The 25,385-nt window shown below is 41.8% G+C and overlaps 1 protein-coding gene across 1 annotated transcript in view; it reads right to left on the bottom strand.

The window, feature by feature from the left end:
* Positions 1-25,385, bottom strand: part of NSUN2 (NOP2/Sun RNA methyltransferase 2) — a 44,639-nt gene that overhangs the window by 15,315 nt on the left and 3,939 nt on the right. The window contains exons 2-13 of the mRNA XM_075271046.1: positions 22,579-22,736; positions 19,154-19,258; positions 18,240-18,345; positions 15,598-15,669; positions 12,833-12,917; positions 11,736-11,928; positions 10,534-10,608; positions 7,791-7,921; positions 7,219-7,292; positions 6,497-6,624; positions 2,693-2,789; positions 980-1,146 (exon numbers count right to left, since the gene is read on the bottom strand). Of these exons, the coding sequence (XP_075127147.1) occupies positions 980-1,146; positions 2,693-2,789; positions 6,497-6,624; positions 7,219-7,292; positions 7,791-7,921; positions 10,534-10,608; positions 11,736-11,928; positions 12,833-12,917; positions 15,598-15,669; positions 18,240-18,345; positions 19,154-19,258; positions 22,579-22,736 (1,391 nt within the window). The remainder of the gene's footprint in view (positions 1-979; positions 1,147-2,692; positions 2,790-6,496; positions 6,625-7,218; positions 7,293-7,790; positions 7,922-10,533; positions 10,609-11,735; positions 11,929-12,832; positions 12,918-15,597; positions 15,670-18,239; positions 18,346-19,153; positions 19,259-22,578; positions 22,737-25,385) is intronic.

Genomic DNA, 25,385 nt, shown 5'->3' with positions numbered 1-25,385 from the left:
CCTGGGTAGTCTACGGACGCAATTTCGGTCTTATTTTAGATTCAGGAATCTTGAATTTAAAAGATGATCAGGTCTATAGCCTATATAGGATTTAGAGATCTCACTGGTTAAAGTGAAGATGCATATTTTGCTGCACAGTGTATAGGAAAACTTGAGCAGACAGTGCAAGAGCAGCAGAAAATTACTGAATTCTTCTCCTGTCCCTGTGACTTTACATGACCCCAGAGGAGGTCAATCATAAATCAATCAGAAAGCAAACTTGCCATTATTGATGTGATCAATAACCACGGCATCCAAGTCATTTTACAAGGAAGAAAAGGGAAAGAAAAGAAAAAAAAAAAAAAAGCAACTTCCTCCCTTCTTGTTAATGAAAAGAAAAAAAATCTGTAACAACCCCTAAAATAAAATTAAGGTGTTTTTTATTATACATCATAAACCTTAAAATTCAGATCCCAGAATTGATGTTGTTTTCTCATCATCTCACAAATCAAAAACAAAAGTAATAAAAACTGATCAAATAGTCTTATGTATCTACAAAATTCAAGGTATCGTAAAGCTATATTGAAACGAAGTGCAAAAAGTTATGAATGCGAGAATGCAGGGGGGGGGGGGGATAAAAAGTTACTGGTTTAAGGCTAAATGTGTTAGATCACTAAAGGGTTAAAATGTACATAAGACATTGGACTTGTGTGCCAGCAATATTGGTTTGAGATGTAAATTCAAAATCTGATACAACAAAGAAAAGTGATGCTCGGGAGGGTTTTTGTTTTATGTGACTGTTGTGAAGTTTCAGAAAATGTTATTGCTTCTAATGAAAAGGTAAATGACTTTCCAATATAATTTCAATTTCTGCAGTTCTGCTTGCTTCTTTGCTTACTTCCAGTGTATAAAAATCAGTCCATTGTCATGCAATGACACATGGGTGCATGGTTAGACATGTTAGCGACAGGTTTACACGGAGTGCCTTTCAATAACATACCCACACACACTGTCCTTGTTAACAGACTCCGTCTCTGCATGGCTGCCAGGTTTGGTGCCCTCATTTTCCACATCATCTGTAACCACTGCTGGCTCAGATAATGTTTCTGTAACATCTTCAGTAACTACTGGTACATCTGGCACAGCAGCAGGAGCCCTCCGCAGTGCCTGCAAGAAAAAATAAGGTCAAGTTTCACGTAATTTTTAAGACATCAGCATAACAAAAGAGAAAGGAAAAAATAGACATCAAAGCTCATCTAGGATAGAGCAGTGACAACATTTAACATAAATAAAATATCACAAAACTACTACGCAAAATGCCTTTGACCCCTGCAGCCATTTTATTGATTTTCGTTTTCAACTCCCCCATCTTCCATAGTTTGTTTTGTTGTTTGCTTAAAATCTAAAGAAAGGAGGATGATTTTAATTTTTAGGGTTTATGTTAGATTTTTAAAGACTTTATTAGACCATTTTATTAGCTCTCCCCCAAGGGGCTAGAATCTTCAAGCTCTTGATTAAATGTCCCAAAGACTGCAATACAACTGAGATTTGCTACATACCGAGTTTCTCCAAAAAAAAAAAAAAAAAAAAAAAAAAAAAGCCCTAGGTAGATCTTTCAGGTTTTTTGAAGTAGGCTTGAAATAAAAGTTCTACTCCAAAAACGAGCTCACAGCCACATCTGCTGTGAGATTACAGTGAATGCTGGGTCCGTAAAGATGACTATCATACCAGGTCTCTGCTTTAACGTACAGCAGAGACCTGAAGTTAATACCAGCAATCAGTGTGGACCCTGATCACGGGCATTGTTGAGCATGACCCCCCTCCTTCCCACCAAAGGTGGAATCACCAGCATAGTTACTGTATTGGGTCTCCGTTGTAATGTACAGCAGAAACCCGGAGTTAATGCCCACGAACAGAGTCAACTTTGATCAAGGGCATTGTTGAGTGTGTCAGTGCGTGAAAAAGGGTTTTTACAGCACGTATAATTTTCAGGGAAAAGAGGGTGGGTTGGGGGGTGGAGGCAGAACAATGGGATATCCAAAAGCAATTCCAGAGGGTGGGAGGAATAATAGCCATTGAAGCAATCAAGTGCTTATCCGTTTGCAGAGTCTTATGACCCAAAAGGATCGTCTGTCAGCAGGAACATAATTTCTGCGTACCAGGCCCTGCGGGGGAGAAGAAAGAGGAGGGAACAAATACAAAGGTCAGAAGGCCAACCTGGGAATGACAAGGGTGTCAGCAGGCGGTCAAATGGACAGAGACAGAGAAGTGTCCTAGCTTTGCCAGTTGAAGAGGCGTAAATAAAATTGGGCATAAGGGATGGCCTTGAAGGTCGACAGTATCATGCCCAGGCGAATAGTCACTACCTTGTCCCCGGTTCCCTTCCTGAGGCCGCTGATTGGCCTCAGCAGTTAAGAAATTCATCAGCAAGAAGGCAGCTGACTGTACCACTCTGGGAGGACACCAAAGCAATGGTGACAGGGGAGTATTTTATTTATTTATTTTAAGCTCCCCCGGCCTAATGATAAAATATGATTTAACCTGGACAACCTCTAAGTTCAGAATTTTGTAGGATTGCAATAAAATGAAAATGAATTGTACAACAGCTTGTTGCAAAGTCAATCTAGTTTAAAAATGGACACCAAAAAACACTTTCAGTTAAATTAACTTAATTTGAAAGATAAAACTTCTATAATATTATATTACAGTTTACCTTGGGTTGTCTTCTGTTCCAAGGCATAGGGGCCTTCTTTATTAATACTGCTACAAAAAATCCACCAGTGTTCTGATGATGTGGCAATATTCTTAGGCTGTTATAGAAAAGTTATAGTGAGTAGTGTGTGTAGTCCAAAACATCTACATCCTTTATTAAAATCTGCATGCATAATTATTAGGCATGAATCAATTTAGTTTATCCAAATTTCCAATATGAGAAATCCCAAAATTAAAAGTTTAAGGCGTTAGTTACATATCCTTAATGTGAATTTCCATTTACTGATTGCAGAACTAAACTTAAAGATTTGCCCAGTTTTAGAGCAATATTGAGAGACAAATATTCTTGTTGTGTAATGAAAAGTTAAACAGTTTTTGGTACTATTCCGTTATCGGGCCAGCAGCAGCGCATTTCAGCACCAGCTTTCGGGACAGCAGTTCAGTTCAGCAGCGGGAATTACAATGACATCCGAGGACTGCTGGCCCGATGCTTGTGCCCAGTAGCCAGTACATCAATGACCCCCCCTCCATCTCCTCCTCCTTCCAGTGCTGCCCCCCAGCTCTCCTTACATCTACCCCGTACCCTCTCCCCGCCACATGACTAAGCCGATGCTGGCCCGATGATAGAGGCCGTGCTTGTGTGTAGTAGGCAGTACATCGATCGATGCCCTCATCCTCCTCTTCCTTCCAGTGCTGCCCCCCAGCTCTTCTTACATCTGCCCCGTACCCTCTCCCTGTAATAGGCCTCACCGTAAATCTTGAGCAATGAATGCTACTAGATAGCCGCCGGACGCTGCAGAAAGTTTGTCCCTCCGGCTCGCTGTAGCTCACCGTTCCTATAGTCGGCGTGTTTCTTGTCAGGGCCTGGATTGAGCCCCGGTGTCTTTCCTTTCGGTCTCGGTACTAGCGCTGAGGTGAGGCCTAGTCGTGTGGCGGGGAGAGGGTACGGGGAAGATGTAAGGAGAGCTGGGGGGCAGCACTGGCAGGAGGAGAAGGATGGGGGAGGGGGGTCATCGATGTACTGGTTACTGGGCACAAGCATCGGGCCAGCAGTCCTCGGATGTCATTGTAATTCCCGCTGCTGAACTGCTGTCCCGAAAGCTGCTGCTGAACTGCGCTGCTGCTGGCCCGATAACGGAATAGTACCCAGTTTTTCAATATACTCTCTTTACCAATTCCTTGGGGTTTTCTAGGTCTCTGCTCGCAGTCCCTTAAACTGCTTACTTCCAGTACATACAAATCAGTCCATGGTCATGTGATGGACACACAAGTGCACAGCTCGTTATAGACACAGTAATCAGGCATCTGTCTAGTAACGAGCTGTGCACCTTTGTGCTCATCACATGTGTAACCCCCTCACAGGAGTTACTAATGGTTATTTGGCCATAGAAGTGCCTGTTACATGTTATGATGGATTGTATATGTTGCCATGTTCATTCTGTATTCATTTGTGTAATGTTGTTAAGCTATTGTTCCCTGGTATCACTTGTCCTAGTGAGCTGTGGTCTCCATAGCAACACACACTATAGTGAGTGGATCTGTAGCTGGAACAGGAAATAGTCATAGCAGAGAGAGGAAGTAGTATTCTGTAAGGAGCCAGGGAAGGAGAAGCAAGGAGAAGTGTGGCAGTGGCCATCTTGTGTTTCAGACACTGTGTTGTGAGGATTGCCACAGCAGTAGCAGGGCAGAGAAGCTGTGTGACAGCGCCCCCATCACTATCAGTAAGAGGACAGGAATTACATCAGGCTAAGCAGAGCTATAACCCTGGCAGCCTGCACCTACCTCTACAAGGTAAATGAGCCCCTGCAGTAGACCAGAAGCTGGATCTGCAGCCATCTTAGACTCTCTGCTAATACAGGGGAAGGTGTCAGCCAGCTACAAGCCACTGTGCCACAGCTCACTGCTACAGGACAAGTGACCAGCAGATGCCTGTTACAATAAAGCAGTGAGCACTTCTATTGATCCTGGCCTGGACATTGCCTTCCTTGCAGCTAAGCCCTGGGCTAAAGCTCTTTGTTGGAGTAGAGCACTGGCACCCACTTCACCATCTCAGCCCAGGGACCAGCGGGTGTCCCAATACTCCAACTGGCGTCACATCTAACTGACTCTACCTATTTCCCTGTGCACCTCTCCTGGGAGTTCTGATGCCTGTAAGGTCACCGTGACAGTCCAGCCTCCTGCACGGTTCTCCCGGGGTGGTCGCACATGTCCATGGACTGATTTGTATCGGAATGATGCAGAATGAATGACCGTAAGAAAAGACCTAGAGGATTGGAGGATTGTAACTACTGTTCAAAATACAAATAATAATAGTCACTTAATATTGGTCTGAAACAGGACAACCCCTTTAAAGGGGTTGTCCCACGTCGCATACTTACCCGTCTTCGTTCCTCTAAAATCTTCTGGCTTTGTCTCGTCATTGGTGGGCGGGGTCACATATGCAAAGCCAAGCAGCGAGATGCCGCCGGCCCTGCGTGCGCGCTCATACACCAGTCTACCCTTCACAATGCGAACACAGACCCGACACCCTGCGGGTCTGTATTAGCATTGTGAAGGCTAGACTGGTGTATGAGCTTGCACGCAGGGCCGGCGGCATCTCGCTGCTTGGCTTTGCATATGTGACCCCGGAGCGGAACAGCATCGCTTCTGCCGCTGCTGTCTTCATGCAGGGCAGAAGCATAGCGATGTGCCTGTGCCGGCGTCTAACAGTCCCCAGCATCCGCCTATTACAGCGGATGCCGGGCAGTTAGATGCTGGCACAGGTGAAGCCAGCAACATCGCTATGCTTCTGCCCTGCATGAAGACAGCAGCGGCAGAAGCGATGCTGTTATTCCGCTCCTCCGGCCCCCCGCCCCGGAATAGCAGCATCGATTCTGCCGCTGCTGTCTTCATGCAGGGCAGGCACATAGCGATGTTGCTGGCTTCACCTGTCCCCCAAAGGGTAAACTAACCCCCCCTCCAGGCTCGCTCCCGTGTACTTAGCCCCTCCTCCCTCCCCCCTGAGAGCAGGCAGACACATCACTTGACTCAGGAGCAGCTAGGTCAGGGCTGTGGCCACAAAAAAATGAATAAAGTGAGATAGTGGCCAAACAAAGCATTTTTGCTGAAGCATTGTATTTAGGAAAAGTCTTACATTCACATTTACAAGCAGTATAGATAGGATCCTTGTGATGGGACAACCCCTTTAAGGATTAATGTAATGGAATGCTTTATATGAGTGTTTTACACTGAAACATCTAACTGAAAATGTACACATGTGGACAAATTGTTGGTACCCCTTGTTTAATGAGAGAAAAACCCACAATGGTCACAAAAATAACTTGAATCTGACAAAAGTAATAACCAAACTATACGTTGACAAGCCACAAAGCTTCTGGGAGAATGTCCTATGACGAGATGAGACAAAAAAAAAATAAAAAAATAAAAAAGCCTTGTGCCTTGCCAAAAAGTTCTATGTTCACAGACATTCTATTACTGCTTGTCAAACATACTTACAGCACTCGCATCCTGTCTGCATTCAAGATCTATAGGTTTTAATGTATTATTTTGATTACTTCTATTCTGCAGTGCTTTACAAATATTGCCAACACTGTCCTAGACAGGGCTTACAATCTAAATCCACGCAAGGTTTAGACAGTGAGAACATGTAGAGGTTGTCCTTGGCTGGACTCACATTTATGACTCCAGAACTGAAAGGCAACAGTGCTAACCAATGTGCCACCAGGGGAGAAACAATCACAGGCATTTCATATAGAGACAATACTCATTTTATCATAGTTTACATAAAGTGCTAAAAGCCACCTACCAACGGTGTAGGTTCATTTCTTTCATCTTCTCTTCGTCCCGTGGAAACATAGTTGGCCGAATTTGGGTGTGTCTGCTTGTGGGCACATCATCCCACTTGTCAAACCACTGACCTTCTTTTGTCATTACCTGACAAGAGAAAATATTCTTTTAAATATGCTGCTTTACGTTACTTTCAGATTGTTTTCTCTCACTAGAATGACACATTCAGGCAGCAAATGGGTTCGGCTCTTGATGCAGAACAGCTTATCAATCAGTTGCAGGAAACATTTGGGAGCCTTCCTACCAACAGGCAGAGATAAACACCAAGCCAAGCACCCTCTTGTGCAGATCAGAAATAGGCATTTCTATTTTAGACCATAAGTGCCGAGGCAAGTACCACCAGCAACACCACTTTTCCAGTAGGAGAAAGTAGCTTCTGGTCCATTGTGCTGATGTGAGGGTGTCTGAAGCAAATAAGGCTAGGTTCACATTTGCACTGGGATCTCCATTGTTCAGGTCCACCGTGGGAACCCAAACAATGCTTGTCCGCTTGTTATATTGAAACCAACAGAGAGAAAAGTCCTCAGTGTGAACATAACCTAAGCAAACCAGAAATAGGAATCAAAGTAGAAGCAGTTTATAGCTCTTAGTCTAAGGCAACAAACCAAGGAATTTTTGTCAGCACAGCGATTGCATTCCATTTGAACACAAGTCACTTTTACATGGAGTTAAAACACTTGCCTTCCAATTAGTGATTCCAGGCATCCACTTTAAGCCAGGAAGTTCAGAGGATACGTCAGCAAGTTCAAGAGATCCTAAAGAAAGCAGAACACATTAAAAGGAGGTTTCTGGGACTGTTATATATTGCCTATATTTAATATATAGGTCATCAATATCACATCAGCAGGGGTCTGACTCAAACTTTCCCACTGATCAGTTATTTCACATACATCTCAGTCCTATTCAAAATTATTGAACTGAGCTGTAATAACAAGCACAGCTGCCATACAATGAATAGCACTGTGCTTGGTAAGCATTGAAGAGGCCACAGCACTTGTCATAGCAGTGTGGTCTTTGAAAACAACAGATCATGGGGTATCCACCTGATCAGATATTGAAGACCTTTGCTAAAAGTAATTCATTAATATCAGCGTGCTGTAAAAAAAAAAAAAAAAAAAAAATTTTACTGTATATAATTTTTTTTCTTTTTTTAAACAGCTAATGGCTAAAGCTGTTTTCTCTGTACATTTGCCCTTTTGTTTCCAGTCATTTTGACATGTTATGGTTTTTCAAGACAGAGTGCTCAGCCTTGCCTTCACTTTTCTCTAGCAGGGAAGCTATAACCGCTTCATCTTCAATGGGATTCAGAGAACACGTTGAGTACACCATCCTTCCGCCTTCTGCCAGCTGCTCAACACCACGGGTAGCAATCCTAATCTGTAACCTAGAAAAAGCAAAATGAAGGTTAACAACAACTTAAAGCAGATTTCAAAAGATTTTTATAGACCCCACTGCAGACTGCAAGACTTATCTAAGAACATTAGCTGAATGAATTAATAAATTAACACTCATCAGGAGAGTAATAGAAATACAATAAGGGAAGCAATGCAAAAAATTGATAGATCTTTGTTAGCACAGGTAGTGATTACATTAATACCTGTTTTTGCCTCCCTTTTTGCCCTATACTGAAAGTACCACAACCTCATGGTGTGAATGTCATGTGTATATACTTTTTATACTTTTATATACTCTATACTTATGATGAAAGCATCTCCATCCAAAGGTAATGCCATGCAATGTTTGAACTGCTTAATAATGTCCTTTTGTTTGCGCCGAGGTAAACTATTTTCTGATATGAGAAGAATGAGAAGACACTGGGCGCCATGCCAAAGCAAGTTTGTGCAAAGTATCAAGAAACAGTATATGATAAGGAGTAAGACTTGAGCCTGCGCAGAGAGTCCGAGGAATATCACAAAGACATTCTTCAGTTGTTACACCAAAAAAGATGATTGGACCATGTCTGCCGCATAATGCTACATGTACAATGATGATTGGTCAAACATATTCTCTATAAGATAACAATAAACGCTTGTGAGACAGTCTACTCTGGTACACCTGCCGCGAGTAGCTGTGTGCGCAAGGAAACTGATAATTGACTATTGTGAATTATTCTGTGTCCGTGGTACCAGCGCACACTCTTAATTTGGAAGACACCGATCAGAGGTAGAAGGGCTGAAACATGTCCTTGACAATGGAATATTGAACTGAAATAGCAGATACAGAAGTGTCTCAAGTGTTCCATTACAAGCAAGTAAACAGAGGAGTCACTGGATCATTATTTTACAGTATTTATAAAACTGAAAATCGCTCTGCAGGAAAAATGTAAACTTGAATAACCCCAGGTACACCAAGTACATATCTAAAAGTTCTTCTATCCAAGATAAAAGTGCACATAACCTTTAAGGCATTAATATTTTGATTAATAACTGAACAGATATTTAAATTGATAATTGAACTGACATTTGCAAAAAATCGTAGCCAGTACTTTTTTTCAACCCCTTAAAGACCGTGCCCAAAAGTGCGTTAAGGACCAGACCTCGTTTTTCATAAGTGACACGCATCATTTTAAATTGGATGAACTGAGACGCTTTAACTTACACAAGTTTTGAGACAGTTTTTTTTCTTGTGATAACACTTTGTTAGTGGTAAACACTAATCAATATTTTTGTATTTAAAAGAATAAATAAATAATAATTCACAATTCTCAAAATGTGAAATGCTCTGCTTTTCAGACAGTCATACCACCCAAATACATTAATAAATATTAATCTACCATATGTCTGAAAAAAAAATGAAGCGTCTAAATTTCACCTCCATATTGTTTTAATTCTCGTGAAATGCGTAAAGGGTTAAGATTCCAATTGTTGTTTTTAAATTATTTTAGGGGTGTAGTTTTGAAAATGGAGTGATTTATGGGGGTTTCTATTAGAGGCCTTTAGAATTCCTTTTAGAACTGAAGTGGTCCTGAAAAAATTAGTTTGGCGAATTTTCTTGTATATCTGGAAAATTGCTGTTACATTTGTAAGCCTTCTAACATCCAATATAAATTAAAACACAATCAAAAGATGCTGCCAATTGGCATTGTGTCCAAAAACCAACAACAATGCAAATATATGCATACAGTAAACTTATGAGTATTATTGCTCATGGTAGCGTTACGGTACTTCAATGGACAGCTGTTTCCAGCCACTGAAGCATTTTTTGATGGCTTGATCATGTTATTTTGCCTTATTTAGCTTCAAGGAGTTATCCAGTGGAAATCATTTATAACATTCTCTATGCTGAGGATAAGGAATAAAATGTATGATTCCTGCAGGTCTGACTGCTATGAACCCCAGTCATCAAAACCACAGCAAGTCCCAGAGTCACCTATGTAAGTGGAGTAATTTGAACAGTGGTGCTGAATACCACCGCTTTTGGACAGGGACAGTCGGCATGGTCTCTGCCATTCCCATGTAAGCAAATGGAGCAAAATCCCACATGCACTACCACTTCAAAAACGGTGCCAAAAAAAAAATAAAAAAAGAATATAATCATAGTCAGCCATCTCTGATCCTCCAGTGTCTTCCCAGCACGGCCAGGTCCTTCTGGTCCTGTCTTCTTGAAGTGAAACTCCTTACCGGCTGTGACATCCCGGATCCCTTCACATGACTGCTGAGGCCAATCAGCAGCCTCATGAAGTGACATGGGACATCATAGGTAAGTGGCCTCAGCAGTTATGTGCAGCAGGAATTTCCGCCAGTAGACAACAATAGACCAGCAGGACTGTGATGCGCCATTTTAAAATGGAAGATTTTTTATCCGGACAACCTCTTTAAAGACTTAATTTGGCATGTTTTTTCCAGGTATTTTGAGATGGAATACCAATGGAAAAGTGGAAGTTCTAAGAAAAGATGCTTCAAAATAGTTATGGAAAATACAAGGATTTACAAAAATAGACATATTAACATAACTGAAAAGTGCTCTTTAGGGCCTATCATTTAAGATTGCATTTACCCATGTAGCTGCAAACTGTTTAGCGTTGTCCATTTCTTCCAGACATCAATGTTCTTCCTCATAGTCCCATCACCGCTGTAACAAAAAGGGCGCCAATAAGGTCAGCACAGGATAGGTACTGAAGAAACTACTCGTTGATAGCACAGTAGTAGTATATTAGACAATAAAAACAACTAAATATTTGATAAGAAGAAAAAAAACAAAAAAAAAAAAACAGCTAGACACAGCTTAGACTCTAAGCCTTAGAGTGTTCCCAGCATACTGTTATTGTACAGGGACAAATGACTGTCGTAGTCTTGTGTATAATTAAGAATGAATACATATATTACAGGGTTTGCACAGCTTGAGAATGAGCAACAAGACAATAGCAACTTCACTGAAACGGGCCAATAGTGTGCTTAATGTCAGAAAAGCCAGCGCAATACAGGAAATATCTCAGAGCCCAATATGTCATTATCAGGAAGAAAGGAAGACCACCTATGGTTACAAGTACTAACAAGAAAAACATATTTCTATCTTAACCTAAAAGAGCTCTAAAGATGACCAAAATGAACATGAGAGGCACATAATTTGGCATAATTGTGATATCAATTATAGTGAGCGTCCTTTAATAAAATATAGATCTGTATACTGTATAGCTACATACATTGTGCAGGAAATGACCCTTTTACAATATAATATATGCTTGGTGCCTATCTGAAGTCACCACTAGCACAGTTCAAACACTGCCCAGGTCCCCACACAGTTATCTTCTTGGTCCCGTCAACACAGGAAGGGCCTGCCCAGCCAATCACAGGGCACAGTGGTGACTGTATGAGTAGGCACTTCATGTATGTTAAGACAATACCTTTGTAATGCCTTAACCCATTGTAAGACAACAAGAAAAAAAAAAATCCCCACTGTTCCACCATTACGTTTGTCGCCACTAATTAACAATAGATGAGATTCTGCCAAAAACAATGTTGACAACCACATGGAGAAGAGTTGCTGGAAAGGTAAAGTCACACTCTCCAAAGAGGTAGGTCAAGATGGCAGTGAAGATCAACACTGAGACCAATCACTGATTATGTATAAAAGTTTTTGTCTTTTCTTTAATACTCTTGCATGGGCAGGAGACAAACAGGGGTCTGTGTGCGTGTTGGGGAGTCTATCATATACATTCTTTCAATACCACAAAAAAAAAACCATTTCACTAGAAGTACCTGCATGGCACATCGCACAGTATTCTGTCATAATACAGAACTTCTCGAACACCATCATTTTCAACCAGGAGCCGTGGAATGCTGGAAGCGTCGTGGTTCACAACCATGACACATGGACTGTTGAGTCGCTTTGCTTGATGAACTAACAGGTAACAGCGCTTGTTGTCCACATCATTGGCAATAACAAACCCCTCTAAAAAGGAGAAGACAACTACACTTTAAAATATGTACCAATTCTATAGTGTACTTAAAAATGACATTTTGGCACCTCCACCAAATCCAGTTCTTTAGAGTCTGAGACGGTCAAGGTGGTGAAAGGTCCTCTTTAATATACACCTGTCATGTGAAAAATGCTGTGCTATCACAATATCAGTATATAAGCTCTAAAATACTTTTCTTCTATGCTTGTCAACATATTTTTAGAGTTCAATCTTAACTCATATGAGCAAAATAGTTTTCCCCACCCAACAATGAGTGATTGACAGACTCTCTAAAACATAAGTAATATGAAGAAAGTGGTCATTCATTCACTCTTAAGAAAAGCAAAGAATTCTGGCTGCACAAAATGAGAAAAAAAAAAAAGGTTTTCATTCTGTTTCTATCACATTGTAAATTTTTTTAAAAATAGAAATGCACACTTTACTCTTGCCATGTCTATTGGGTAAGCTTTACAGTGTGATACAGGAGCCATGTGCTTTGTACAGTCTCCCCAGTTCTGCCTCCCATTATTCCAGCATGCAGACATTTGAAGGCAACAAAAAATACAGCAGCAACACCACCATCCCTACAAATCATCTCGATCTAAAGAAAATTAAATTCAGACCGATTTTTTTAAAAAATAACCCGCTTTATCTACAGAACATGGTAGTGACAATGAATGACTAGATATAAACGTTACACATGTTCCCCTTTTAATAGACCTGCAAATCTCTTTGTAACCAGGTTATACACTTTATAACGATATAGTAGATATATATTTCACTATTAAACAGGTTAAAAAAGCATATACTGTATTTTTATAAAAAAATTCAAATGTAAAACAAGATACAGTAAAGATTAGGTTTAGATTAAGAGCCAGGAGGACAGGCTTGACATACCAGGGAATGAAATGTCCATATCTGCATGTAACATTTCAATAAGCTGCTTTGTTTTAGATCCCGGGGCTGCACACATATCCAGGATCTGAACATGAAGAAAAAATAAAATAAAATTCATTAGCTCCAACACAACCGTAAAATAAAGAACTCCTACAGAATAACACTACATTGCAAAACGCAATTTCATTTCCAACTAAAGTGAACAAACAAACAAAAAATTTTTGAGTAGGTTACCTTGTAAAATCCTTATCGTACATACAGTGTTCATTGGGGGATTTGGGGAGGGGGGGGGGACACCACGGGTACTGCAATCACAAGTGTCAGCGCCTATTAGCTATCCATGGAAGAGTCCAGGATGCAGAGGTGTACAACCAGTAAAATTTGTTGACTGTGAAGCAAGGACCAGATAGCAGCCTTGAACATCTGAGGAGCAGGGGTCCAAAGACATTGCCCAGGAAGCTCCCACTGCAATGGTGATGTGAACAGCAATCTGATACACCTCACAGATGGCCCATCCTGATTCATCAGGCGATAGTGGCATTGGATGCCACCAGTCCTTTACACCGTCCAGAACAACAAAGTCAGAATGGAGAAGGGAGGTGGTCACGGTCAGGTAAATCAGAAGTGCCAGAAAGTGGGCTGGTGGTTAGTTAGCACTTTTTTTTTGTTTCTTTTCAGTTCAAGTATTTTATTAAATTTTTCAAGATAACAGCTAATTTTTCTGATACAACATAAATTATAACAAATACTGAATGTAACATACAAAACAGACCAGAGTCTCCAAAGGGGAACCCAAGGTGGCCACAATCAGCAAAACAACAAATGTTGAATAAAGAAAAATGGAGAGAAAGTGGGAGAGGGGGGGCAGAGAGAGCGAGATGAGGAAAGAAAGAAAGAAAGAAAGAAAGAAAGAAAGAAAGAAAGAAAGAAAGAAAGAAAGAAAGAAAGAAAGAAAGAAAGAAAAGAAAAGAAAAGAAAAGAAAAAAGAAAAGAATAGAATAGTTGGCAGTGTGTTTTCAACTCACTGCATGAAGGTTTCAATACCTGAAAGAGGAAAGCCAGTGAAGATTAGCTGACACCTAAAGGGGTATTCCCATGTACATAACTATTTTTAAAACATTTTTGCAAATATAAGTAATTAAACATTCTGCAGAGTTTTAAAGATTTTCTCTAACTTTCTTAGTGGTGACAGTCTGTTGTCTTGATCGGTTGCCAATGGATACGACCACCAATGCAGGAACTTTCTAAGGTCAGAAAATCAGCCATGATTTCTTTATTGTGGCCGGGATATCTTCTCATACATGTAGTGTCCCTGCCTGATAACCCAGCTACAATAAGAAAATCATAGCTGGATTCCTGTCAAGTCCCAGACCATAGAAAGTTTCCGCATTCGTGGTCGCATCCATTGGCAACTGATCAAGATAAAAGACTGTCACCACTAAGATAGTAGAGAAAATCTTTAAAACTCTGCAGAATTTTTAACTACTTACATTTGCAAAAATGTTTAACTTTTAATTATCTACAAATATAGATATGATCATGTACATGCAAATACCCCTTTAAGGGAATCTGAGCCCACAGCAGAATTCAAGGCTCTGTTGGAGGAAGGAAAGGTCCCAAGAGATGGAGAATTACAGCCAAGGAAGATTATGTTCTTCACACCAGTAAAAAAGGACTTCTAAGTCCTGTGATAGACCCTGGAAGAGGAGCGAGTCATCATTCTGAACTGACAGATGGAGAACAGGGCGATTTAATGCTGCCAGGGAGTGGTCCCACTGAGCCAAGATTGCCCTTTACAGAGTGGGGAACTGGGTGTAAAGAATGAGCTCTACGAAAGAGACCAAAGAAATCAGGATTAGCATGAAAGAGAGAGGAAGGATGGGAGAGTTGAAGGTCAAGGCGAAGGCATGATTCTGAAGGGACAGACTTTTGTCCTTGGGGAGTGGGATTTGAGGTTTTTGGTGGGACTAGACTGCAAAGTTAAAAAATATTGATTGAAGAAGGAGGAGCAGATACGGATGTGGATATAGGAATCTCTAAAATTCACAGAGCAAGAGTGAACATGAACATCTGCACCCTGAGACACACACACAAAAAAAGTTATATAAACATAATACACTAGAAACAACACAAAATGTCACAAAAAGAGGAGCCATCTGTCAAGGGGATAGTAATGTTCTTCAATAGGTGTTGCCCATTTGGATTTGATATGCTCTGGAAAAAGATACAAAAGTTCCATACACTTGGGCTGGAAAACACCAAGAAGGACTCAAAGACAGCGGACTCAAATGTCTCACAAGAAAAAACGAAACGAAACGAAAAAACGCCAGGTCTTCGCCTTGCTTTGTGAAATGAGAAAGTTATTCCACAACTTGAAGGCATAAGATACTCGAGTTGGAACGTGACTCGGATGGAGTTAATGAATGCTCAGGACAGAGCAGCGTAGAGACCAGGGTGGGGAGTTAGTGGACTGATAAGGAAGGAAGGAGTGTGGAATATGAGCAACAAATTCAACCATGTTTCTCACCTACAGATAAGAAATCCACACAAAAAAACAAAGATAAAAAAAAAATCCCTACAAGGAAGGTCTGCTTCCTACAGACATTAAAAATTATTACATAGTCAGGAGAGATATAGCAGGGAGGAGATGGTGACACTTTTTGGATTTGTGTCGATTCCTAGCAGCAGCAGTTAAACCCACGGTCTTCTGAGTTCCCCATTCACAGGAATTTTAGTATTCTCTTCTAGATTAGATTGCATCTCACCTTGTGGTGTGGCTGAACATTTAAAAGAACTGGAGGAATCATACTGACTGCTTCTTGACGACTTATGTTGCCCTAAAACACAAAAAGTAGCATAAAATCATTGTTAATAAAAAATAAAAAACTATATTTAGCTTAATCCTTCATCTTTCACAACAGTAAATGTAATAGATTGTAGTTCACATTGTATATACACCATAAAGACTAACAGTCTTTGCAGCTAAAATAGGTTCTACTCTTCTGGAAAAGCTTTATATAAGAATGTGTCCAAAATGAGAGGCTGGACATTCAATCTACATTCTAGTTCATCACAAAATGAACTTTGTGTTGTTTCTCTTCCCCAGGGAAGGAAGGGGGGGGGGGGTAGAGGAACCCATCTGGACATGGAAATGACAATTAAAACAGTGTTACTCATCTCCCCAGGACTCCAGGTCCTCTTCAAGCCCCCCTGAATTGTCTTGTGCGCAGAGTTGCGCATAGCAGATCTAGTCCAGCTAGATCTGACCTGACAGGACCTGCTCTCGTTTTTTGCACTTGAGAAAGGGCCAGTGTAAGGCCCGAAACACGTTGTGCTATATGCTGTATTTTTAACTACCCAATAAACCCTATGTGATTGGACCCTGGTTTACCATCTTCCTAAACATACCAGTGTGCGCGGTTCTCCCTCAACGGACCTTTGGTCCCCTTTTTCCTCTTCAGTATTTCCTCTGGTTTTCTTGTGACGGATTGAACTGCTGCCACTCTCACCCTAATATGATTTCAAGTGTTGTGACTTTTCACAACCTCATAAGGTGAGAGGCCATCTGGTCCATGTTAATACTTACCCAGTTTTTAATCATCTGTGTACTCTCAAATACTACACTTAGTGCGCTCGGTGTCTTTGCTTTGTTTTATATTTCTCTGTGGCAGTATGGCTGCTAGGATGACACGCATGCGGTGTTAAGGCCTGCTCAGCCATGCGATCTCCTCCTGGCCCCTGTCTAGCAGTTAGCCCACCATTGTGTGACCTCCAGTAATATGGGCCATAGTAACCCTCGCCAGACTTAACTAGTCTGAGATTGAAACTTTGGAACAGCTGCCTACGCAGTTCGCTGATCAGTCAGCGACCCTTAGGCCCCTCCCTGGGTGACCTCTTTGTTCCTTTCCCAGGAGCAGTCCCCGCACAAGGACCAGGAAATCATTCCACAGACCATGGTCCTTCTTGCCTTCCTCTGAGCACTCCCCAGATAAGGTCACAGCCTACGGCACTGCTCCCACCGGCAGAATCTTGTCTCCTCCTGCATGGTATTTTTCTACTGAGGACGCCTCTGACTCCATCCCGGAGTATCAGCTAGGCACATCTATATCTACTGCTTATGTAGGAGCTCAGCAGTTGCTCAGCCATGCGGTCAGGGGACTCTTCAGATCTCAGAGGCCTTGGCCACTATTTCACGAGAAGACTGGAGGTTGAATGTCCTTTTTTCCAGACCCAGGATGGACCCATGTGGTCGGAGCCCCTATGATAGCTCGCCTCTCCCTTGCTACTATCCTCTCTTTAGAACAGCTATCTGCCTCCCTCTGCTCAAGGTTGGACTCTCCCTCCGCTGAAGCCTCTTCGGTGGCCTTCATAGCAGCTGGCTCCTCCCTGTAGCCGCCTTTTGTGCCTTTCTGGCATCATGGCCTGCATTTCCTGGGCTAAACAGCTCCTTAAGGTTCTCTCCTGTGTTGCCCCCCTCAAGGGGCATGGACAAGGGTATTCTGCTGCTTGTCTCTCCATTTTGCCTAGTGACCGCTTATTCTGTGGTTTTGCGCAGTTCTTTTTGGATTTATTTCTTGGCATGCTGTATTCTCTGAAAAGTGGTTGTGGGAATAACGGGGCCAGCCTTTTGTTTAGACCCTGCCAAGTTCATCAATGTGGCTATTGAGGAAGTAGCTCTACCCTCCACATGAGGCACCCTAGCGCTCCGAGTAGCCCTCAATTCTAGTCCAGGTCTCCTGGCAATCTTGTTATGAGCCTCCCAGCTTTTTCCTCCATCCTAAATAGAAGTTGTTTTTTTTCCCCCAGTCCAACTCCACTCTGCTGTGGCAAAGTGTCATTGTTCTTGTTTCTGGAAGGACAGTTCTCCCCTACCTGGACCTGAAGAACATTATCAAGACTTAAGGTTTGTCCATATCTGCAGGTTCCACTTGTAGGCCTGGGGGCAGCGGTGGCATCATGGAGTCTGGCGAGATTGTGAACTTATTTATTTATTTTTACAGATACTGCCGCCACCTCTCTTCTGCTGTGTATAGCAGCAGAAACCCACAGTAACGGCGCCTGCCATACATGTTTAAATGGAATTTAGGCATCTGCAATTTATGTACAGCAAACATCAGCAAGCGCAAGTAAGTCTCAAGTGCAGTCATACGCATTAAACTATTTTTTTTTAAAACTGCAAAAATGCCTGTATGGGTGTCTACAGAACTATTAGTGGCATTACTGTGACCACTAGTGAAGACTGGACATTAGTTTACATACCAAAAAAAAAACAAAAAACAAAGAAACAAAAAAAAGGTTTTCACTTTTTCCAACAAAATTTACAGAGACTCAGCTAAAAAATATAAAGAGAAGTATCAAATAATTTAGAGTAAAGTACTAAAGTAATGGTAATCTGAAAACGTCTTACCGACTCTGTCTCACTGATAAGAAACTGATGAAATTTCTCCAGTTCAGGAGACTTGCGAATTATCTTTCTGCTTAGGTTTGTGTGCCAGGCAAGCTCATCAGGATACCTACGGGAAAGGTTAAAAGGACTTTAAGGTTCCATTCACATGGCTGGAATTCACAACAGAGAGTTGTCTATGATCCGTGAAAAATAGAGCAAGCCTTGCTTTTTTTGCTAGAAACATGGCTAGGTTTTCAGAGAACTGACTCTCCTATTGCTTTCACTGCAGCTTAACACCTTGAAAGTGATTAGAATGAAGATAAAATGTGTCTTACACACAGATAATAGGTCTTTAACTGTTTCAGAAACACAGCAGCCATGTTTTTCCAAACCTGGACAAATCCCTTTAAAGGGAGGGGGCGTTCACACCTAGCGTCAGTGTCCAACAGCTAGAGTCCGATTCTAATGTCCGTGCAAAATCTTACGCGGACGTTAGCATCGGACACTAGCTGTGTCTGTGACATTTTGTATTATTTTAAATGGGACACCATGCAGTGTCCTTTACTGTCCATTCACAAAGATGTCCAATTTTTCAAGCGGACAGCTAAACCCTACATGTGAACGGACACTTACGGACAGTAAAGGACACTACATAATATCCCATTTAAAATAATGTAAAATGTAACAGACACAGCTAGTGTCCGCGCAAAATTTTGCACGGACATTAGCATCGGACACCGACCCTAGTGTGAACCCTGCTTAAATGAGAGCACTGCAGTACCAACAATGACTATGGATAAGAGTAGCCCTAACAGAAAAGCATTTTTCACAATTCAGTGAACAGGGCCCAACTGTGCACACATTCATTAGGAAATCTATGAAGTTTTATTCAGTATGGATGTATAAAGTTAAAACTCACAGCAAAAGTGCCTTACCAGTTAAGTGGTTGTGGGGCTTCTATCTTTTGGCCATCAACCTCTATATTCTGCAGCTCTTTGAAGTATTTCTCCTTTAGACAATGGAGGATCTCTTTCGCATGACTTACAAAAATAAATAAATAAATAAATAAAAAACATTACACATAGGAGATACGTGTTAGATTCAGTTTTATAAAACAAAATCTGGAGTGAACTGCCAAAAAATAAGACCGAACAAACTATATAAATGTAGCACCTGCTATCTATTTCATTCCCTTTATTATCCACACCAATGAAAATATTTTCATCGCTACCACACCTTTATGTATAATGCACTCATACTCCTGCAGCTCAGGATCCGCTCTGACCAGACTGCATCTTACACCATAATTAAGATAACAACTTTGTCAGCATTTCCGTTGTCGGTAAATTTTGTAATACAGTTTATTAAATTTTGGCTTCTTTCTGCAAAATCCTGCATTTCTTCTATTCTTTCTTGTTTCTCATCTAAGCACTGTAGGGGTTTGTGTGTAATGAAGAGAAAACGATGCTAGGTAATTTCAAGCGAACATGTCAAGCATTGTAAAATATATTTCCTTCTGGTGTCGTATGAGATTCTCATCTTTCATATGACACTAAGGCTTTGGTGCACATGTCCAAGTGTGCCATATGAGGGGGTGTCCTAGGGTTCACTCCATAACAGAGAAAATAGAACAGGTCCTATCCTGCGCAGTTTCATTGACAAAAAACAGATCAGAAACCCCCATTCAGGTAACTGCATAAGAGAAAGCACTGTCACAGAGTGTCACCTGACTGCATTGTGCTGCATAATCGGTCCCAACTCTTACGCACACTTGGCGCACAGGCATATGCAGCTGAAAACATAGCTGGGTTTGGCATATTTATATGCAGTTGCTCTCCATTCCCAAATCAGTTTACAACGGATGATACTGCTGAAGCTAATAATGTATGAACTCACACAGTGTACAGGTTTACTGCCTGCGAATGTGAACAAATATGTTCTCCTTCCCCGGAAGCAATGCAGTATCTTGAAGATGGTTAGTAATTGAAAAATAATTGAAACACGTAGAACAGTTCATCTGAAAATATCTTTAAGAATAGAAATGCTCTATGTCTTCATCGTTCGGTTTTTCTATGGTTTCAAAAGTATGGGACAACATATGCACTGGCACTAGTTCCTACACTCTTAAATGGCTTCTGAACACTGAAGTGCAAAAGACCTGCGTCAACAGTCAAAGGCCTGAAGCTGCATCACGAACAGAGCACATTGGTTCATCTTCACTTGGGGAGCTCTAGGCTGAACTATCGACTTTATTCTTGAAATAAAATTCTTCATAAAATCTTCAATGGAAAAAAAAAGCGAAACAGAATTTAAAAAAAAGTTATATAACAACCAATGAGGAGTGAGAGGTGGGGAAGAGACTGTACTAGAGGGGAAAAGCAGGGAAGAGGATGGGAGAAGTGATCCTGATGCAGCAGGTCAATAATAAATATATATAGCACCAGTTATAAAAGGAAAAAGGGTGCAATAGAGAGGGAAGTTACAGAGTCTAAGAAAAGATGGCCGAGAGTATTAGAAGTTATTCCACAGCAGTCACACCTTCTGGTGAGTACTATCACCATGCCTAAGTGCAGTAATCAGGTCCTCCATCTACTGAATATGCTATACTGGAGCTATTCCGACATAATATGAGAGGTCGTGAATTTCCAGTCAGGGGATGACAAACCTGGCCGCTATCAGTATGAAGCCAACCAATCTGCAAACATGTCTCTGTAATTTGGAAGGGAAATGGAAAGAAGAAGAGGGGCCGGATTGTGCTCCAATGCAACACCTGTAGCAGTCTGAATGACTCTGTTGACCTCATGCCAGAATGGAGTCGTGGTCAATTCTACCAAACGTGTAGCATATCGCCTCAACCAGCAGAGCAGCACAAACCAATAGGAAAAAGCTCAAAGGGCAGAAAGAACTCTGTGCCAGATGATCATATAGTTTCCCGTGTTCTACATAAAACCTATGACAGGAGCAAAAGGAAGCATGCCACTTGAAGGTGGAAAAGTGGTCCCAAGCTCCCTCTCGGGCCGCAAGAAAGGGTAAATCTCGGGCTGCAAAAAAGTCTGGGTTGCCCAAGACAGGGGGTCAGTGGACCATCATTAGTGAAGAGTCTAGCAATGGTGTAATAGGAACGACACACGCCATGGGCTTGTTTAGTGATGTATGGAAGATCAGAGACAGATTTGCCTCAGCAGTGTCTACTGAGCCACAGAAGGGACACAAGTGGTAAGTGGGCTCACAGAGATCTAGAGGGTAACCCAGAGCTTTTAGGCGGTGGAGCGAAGGCAATCAAGGATTCGGGTGGTTACAACTGCCAAATAGTATTCAGTGTTGTCCAGAACGGCTAAGCCTCCCAGTCGTTTAGGTCTGGTGACGACTTGTCAGCTATTTAGCGCATTAGAACACTGTTTCCAAAACCAGGTGCTCCACGATATGGTGATAATAAAAAGTTAACAATAAAAAAAATAGATAAAAGTGAAGGGTTTCAAAATTAAAATACTGGTTCACATGCACTCCAAATATTCTAACGGCGTGGCATGTTTTAGAAAATCAGATTTGGGTGATAGGACTTTTCAATTGCAGTGTTGAAGAGATTACTGATGCTGAAAAAATTTGACAGGCTGAAGAGTTTGTGGAAGAGTTAGTGATGCCAAATGCGCCAGAATTGTTCAACAAACTATCTAGTACTAGTTCTTCTTCTGTGAATATCAGTTCCACAGGAAAAAGGATCAGTAACAAGGAAATACCATGATTCCTACTTGGAAATTGGATTCGCTGAGACCAGTAACAACAAGCCACAGTTAAGTTAAATCCCTTATTTTTTAACTGTGACTGTCACAGAACTCTGCCAGACAAGTTTGCCAGTAAGGGGGCATTCACAAGTGCGCCCAGTGTCCGTCCTGTGTGATTCCGCCAGGTTTCTGTCCTCGGCCTCTAGAAACTGGAGAGGGGACGGTTAACTGGCGGTCAGCTCTAAAACCCATTCATTTGAATGGATTTTTAAGTGTGACCGTCTGTGTCCGCAAACGGCCTCTCCGCGGGGAAACAGTTTTTTTTTTTCGGCTGGATACAAAGTCCTGCATGTCCGACTGTGTCTGGCCGAAAAAAAGGATCCTGCGGAGAGGCCGTAGGCAGACACCGGCGGTCAGCTTTAGAAACCCATTCAAATGAATGTGTTTTAAAACTGACTGCCGTGTAGCCGTACCATCTCCAGTTTCTCGGGGCTGAATCCCAGAATCCCAGCAAAATGGCACAGGGCAGACAATGGGCATAAGTATGAATGCCCCCTTACCTGCTTGAAATAGAGTACAATGTAGTATACATTCACAATCCTCCTATATGTTGCGATGCACTATAAAGCTACAAGTACCTCTTGTAACCTGTGATTCTTATAGTGGCTGGAAGAGGCTCCCGCATGGCAGACATAAACTGCTCCCATTCTCCTTCTGGTACAATCTTCAGCTCCTGGTAGTAATGCTCAAAAAGTTTGTTCTCCTTGATAATCTCAGCATAGCCACTCTCCCAAGCCTTAGAAACAAACAAAAAATTTATGTTAAAGAAAGTCTGGCACAAAATGAAACCTCAGAGAGATCTGTACACAATATGCACAATAATATTTTTGTAGCATGTGACCGGGGTTTTGTAGAATCTCATTTACTTGCATTATACTATACTGGAGGATACTGAAAAAGTTTTTATATTGATGATCTATCACCAATAAATGATCTTTGGCGGTCTGACACCTGAACCCTGCACACATCAGCTGTTCTGGCAGCCTGTAGTCGCAGTGTGCAGGCTGCACCTATCCAAATAATAAAATCATCTCTGCAATTTTCCAAACCAACCACTATGCATTGGACAGAGCTGCTATCGGCTGTGCCCGAGGCCTAGAAGTTTGACCCCCAGCACCGGAAGAAGACGCGTGAAGAGGCCTTTCCAGAAGAAGAGTTCTCTTGCAGCATTGGGGACACCCCCAGTGCTGTTTGAGCGCTGGGGCCTGCCCCCAGTGCTGCTAGAGAATTCATTTGCATACCAAGGTAAACCGGGATTTCTACCGAACGGCGTCGCAGAGAAGACATCTAAAGGTAGGAGAAGAATAGCCTTTCTTAAGGCTCTTCCTACGTGTTAGTGAGAAAAACTGTTTTAACGATAGGATCCCTTTAATGACTTATTCCATACTAAATCTCTCAAGAGCCCTCACCAAGCAGTCAGAGTAGCAGGGGAAGCAGTGTCTCATGGTGGTCTAAAATTCTCACACTCTTCTAGGCCAGAAAACAGGCAGGTTGGAGGTATATGCCTGCTTTATCACTGCAGTGCACTTTTCAGGTCATTCCCACAGTACCTTAACTTACCCTCATTTAGGTACATGCCCACTCTCCTTACTCGTAGCTATGATCTACCGTCCACTTGGCTCACCCTACCAAATTCTGGACTACTTGGATTCTTGGCTTCCCTTCTTTCTGTCTATGAAATTCCTACCTTTAAAGAGGACCTTTCATGTCCTCATCAATGAGTGGTTTTATATACTGCTAGAAAACAGACAGTGCACTGAATTCAGCGCACTGTCGGCTTTTCAAGTATGTGCCCAGATGCTGGAGATATCAGTACCGTTAATTTCGGCACCAATATCTTCCTACTGTCAGAAGGGGGCATTCCTCACAGTTCAGCGATGACTCCGAGCTGTGAGGAACACCCCAATAGTACGAGTCTATGGAAACTAACCATATTTAGCTACTCATTAATTCCCTCTCCCACAACCTTAACCCTTTCCGTGAAGCCCACATATTTATACATCTGAAAATTGACTGCGATACCAAACCCTATGTACAGAATAGATTTTTATCATATTAGTAAATGATTGCAAAACATTGCTTGTCTTCTGTATCAGTGTAACAAGCTCTATATCAGTGTATCAAGCTCTTGTTGTAGTTCATGCTTGCGGTATATATAAATTGTATACACCTTGTTTTATATGTGATATGTATGTGAATGTACAATTGACTGAGTTTTAGGCGCAAATACACTGCTCAAAAAAATAAAGTGAACACTGAAATAACACATCCTAGATCTGAATGAATGAAATATTCTCACTGAATACTTTGTTCTGTACAAAGTTGAATGCGATGACAACAAAATCACAGACAAATCATCAATAGAAATCAAATTTATTAACCAATGGAGGCCTGTCACTGTCGTCTATGGACGAGTACTGAGGGGGCGCTCTTCCACGCTCTCACAGTACAGCGCTATAGGCGCTACTGTGAGGAAGGGCGTTCCTGACTGACTGTCAGAAATGCCCTTCTGACAGTATGGGTACCAGCACCAATAGCTCTTCACCGGGGGCACAGAACGTTAAAGTCGATAGTGCACTGAATTCAGTGCACTGTCAGCTTTCTAGCGGTGTATTACACCGCATGTGCCCCAGACGGCGAAAGGTCCTCTTTAAGGCCACCACAAGCTCTTTTAGGTCCCTAGGGGCTTGTATGTTGATTATTACTAGCGGGTTGGGAATGTTTCAAAGGTCCCCCTTTTTCCAGGTTATCTTTAATCACCAAGAAAGGGAGGACATGGTACTGACAGAAACTAACATCCTGTCTAAAATGTTCTTTTCCTGGTGCCAAAACAGAATTTCCCATCGTAGATACCAAGGACACCTTAGACCAGGGTACGGCAGAGATAAAGGCCTTCAGGGAGCGTTCCTTACAGATAACAAATGACAGACTCCACCAGTGAATGAATGGTCTGAATCCTCTCTTAGAAGTACACACTTTTGAAAGATGGAATCCAGATTGATCCAAAGAAAGAGCTGATGTCTGGATGGAATTAGACCATACTTCTTGACAATGACTATCCAACCAAGCCCCGAAAGGCTAGCTAGTGCCTCCACCAAATAAACACTTCGGGAGATAGGCCAGGAGGGAAGAGGAGATTATAAAATATGGGGAGTTTAGGTTTTGTAACAAATAGCTACAGTTGCAACATATTAACATGAGTTAATATAAGTTAACAGAGTTAACATGGGTTGGTGAAACCAGCCAATAGTCAATTATCTTAGCAGTTGCTGGAATTGGGCGACATATCAATCGTGGGGTCCAAAATAAAGCCTGTACAGAAGTCAGAGCAACTACTGTCATCTCTAAAGCAACATATTATGGACAGTCCATCTCATTACAGATG

The sequence above is a fragment of the Leptodactylus fuscus genome, chromosome 4 (assembly GCF_031893055.1).
Source record: "Leptodactylus fuscus isolate aLepFus1 chromosome 4, aLepFus1.hap2, whole genome shotgun sequence".
In the NCBI taxonomy this organism is placed as follows: domain Eukaryota; kingdom Metazoa; phylum Chordata; class Amphibia; order Anura; family Leptodactylidae; genus Leptodactylus; species Leptodactylus fuscus.
This window is presented reverse-complemented; position numbering and strand designations above follow the sequence as displayed.